The sequence below is a fragment of the Carlito syrichta genome, unplaced genomic scaffold (assembly GCF_000164805.1).
Source record: "Carlito syrichta isolate Samal-C Ts95f unplaced genomic scaffold, Tarsius_syrichta-2.0.1 Scaffold314365, whole genome shotgun sequence".
Classification (NCBI taxonomy): Eukaryota; Metazoa; Chordata; class Mammalia; order Primates; family Tarsiidae; genus Carlito; species Carlito syrichta.
Genome location: NW_007258461.1, coordinates 261,994 through 262,430, shown reverse-complemented (window position 1 = coordinate 262,430; position 437 = coordinate 261,994). Strand labels below are relative to the sequence as shown.

General features: G+C 67.3%; 1 protein-coding gene across 1 annotated transcript in view; it reads left to right on the top strand.

Moving 5' to 3' along the window:
- Window positions 1-218: 218 nt before the first annotated feature.
- AVPR2 (arginine vasopressin receptor 2) overlaps window positions 219-437 on the top strand; it is a 1,505-nt gene continuing 1,286 nt past the window's right edge. Inside the window, exon 1 of the mRNA XM_008071553.1 lies at window positions 219-302. Within this exon, the coding sequence (XP_008069744.1) occupies window positions 278-302 (25 nt within the window). The 5' untranslated portion in view covers window positions 219-277. The remainder of the gene's footprint in view (window positions 303-437) is intronic.

Here is a 437-nt window from a genome sequence, read left to right as displayed (position 1 = left end):
GCGTGGGGCGCCCACTCCCAAACCCAAGTCTCTTGGGCTGTCTGGCTGGGTCCTGGGCTCTGTGATCCCACCATTCTGACCGTCCCTCTCGTCTTCCATGCCCAGGACTGGGCACAGGCTGGATCCCCACTCACACACGCTGACGGGCACCTGCCACCCTGGCACCTCTCTAAGGACTCCCATCCAGAGACCCTGGGCAGTAGGGCCGGGCCCTCGGGCGGAGGCTGAGTCGGCCCCGTCTCCTCCAGGCGCTCAGGAAACCTGCCGCGGCCCCACCATGCTTGTGGCGTCCACCACCTCTGGTAAGGCCCCGGCCCCTGCACCCCCGGGTGAGCCAGGCGGGCACAGTGGCTTTGCTGCTACAGGTGCCCCTCTTTCTGAGACCTCGCTCACCCTCCCTCTTGGGCTAAGGGGTGGGTGTCACGTGGGGGTGGGAA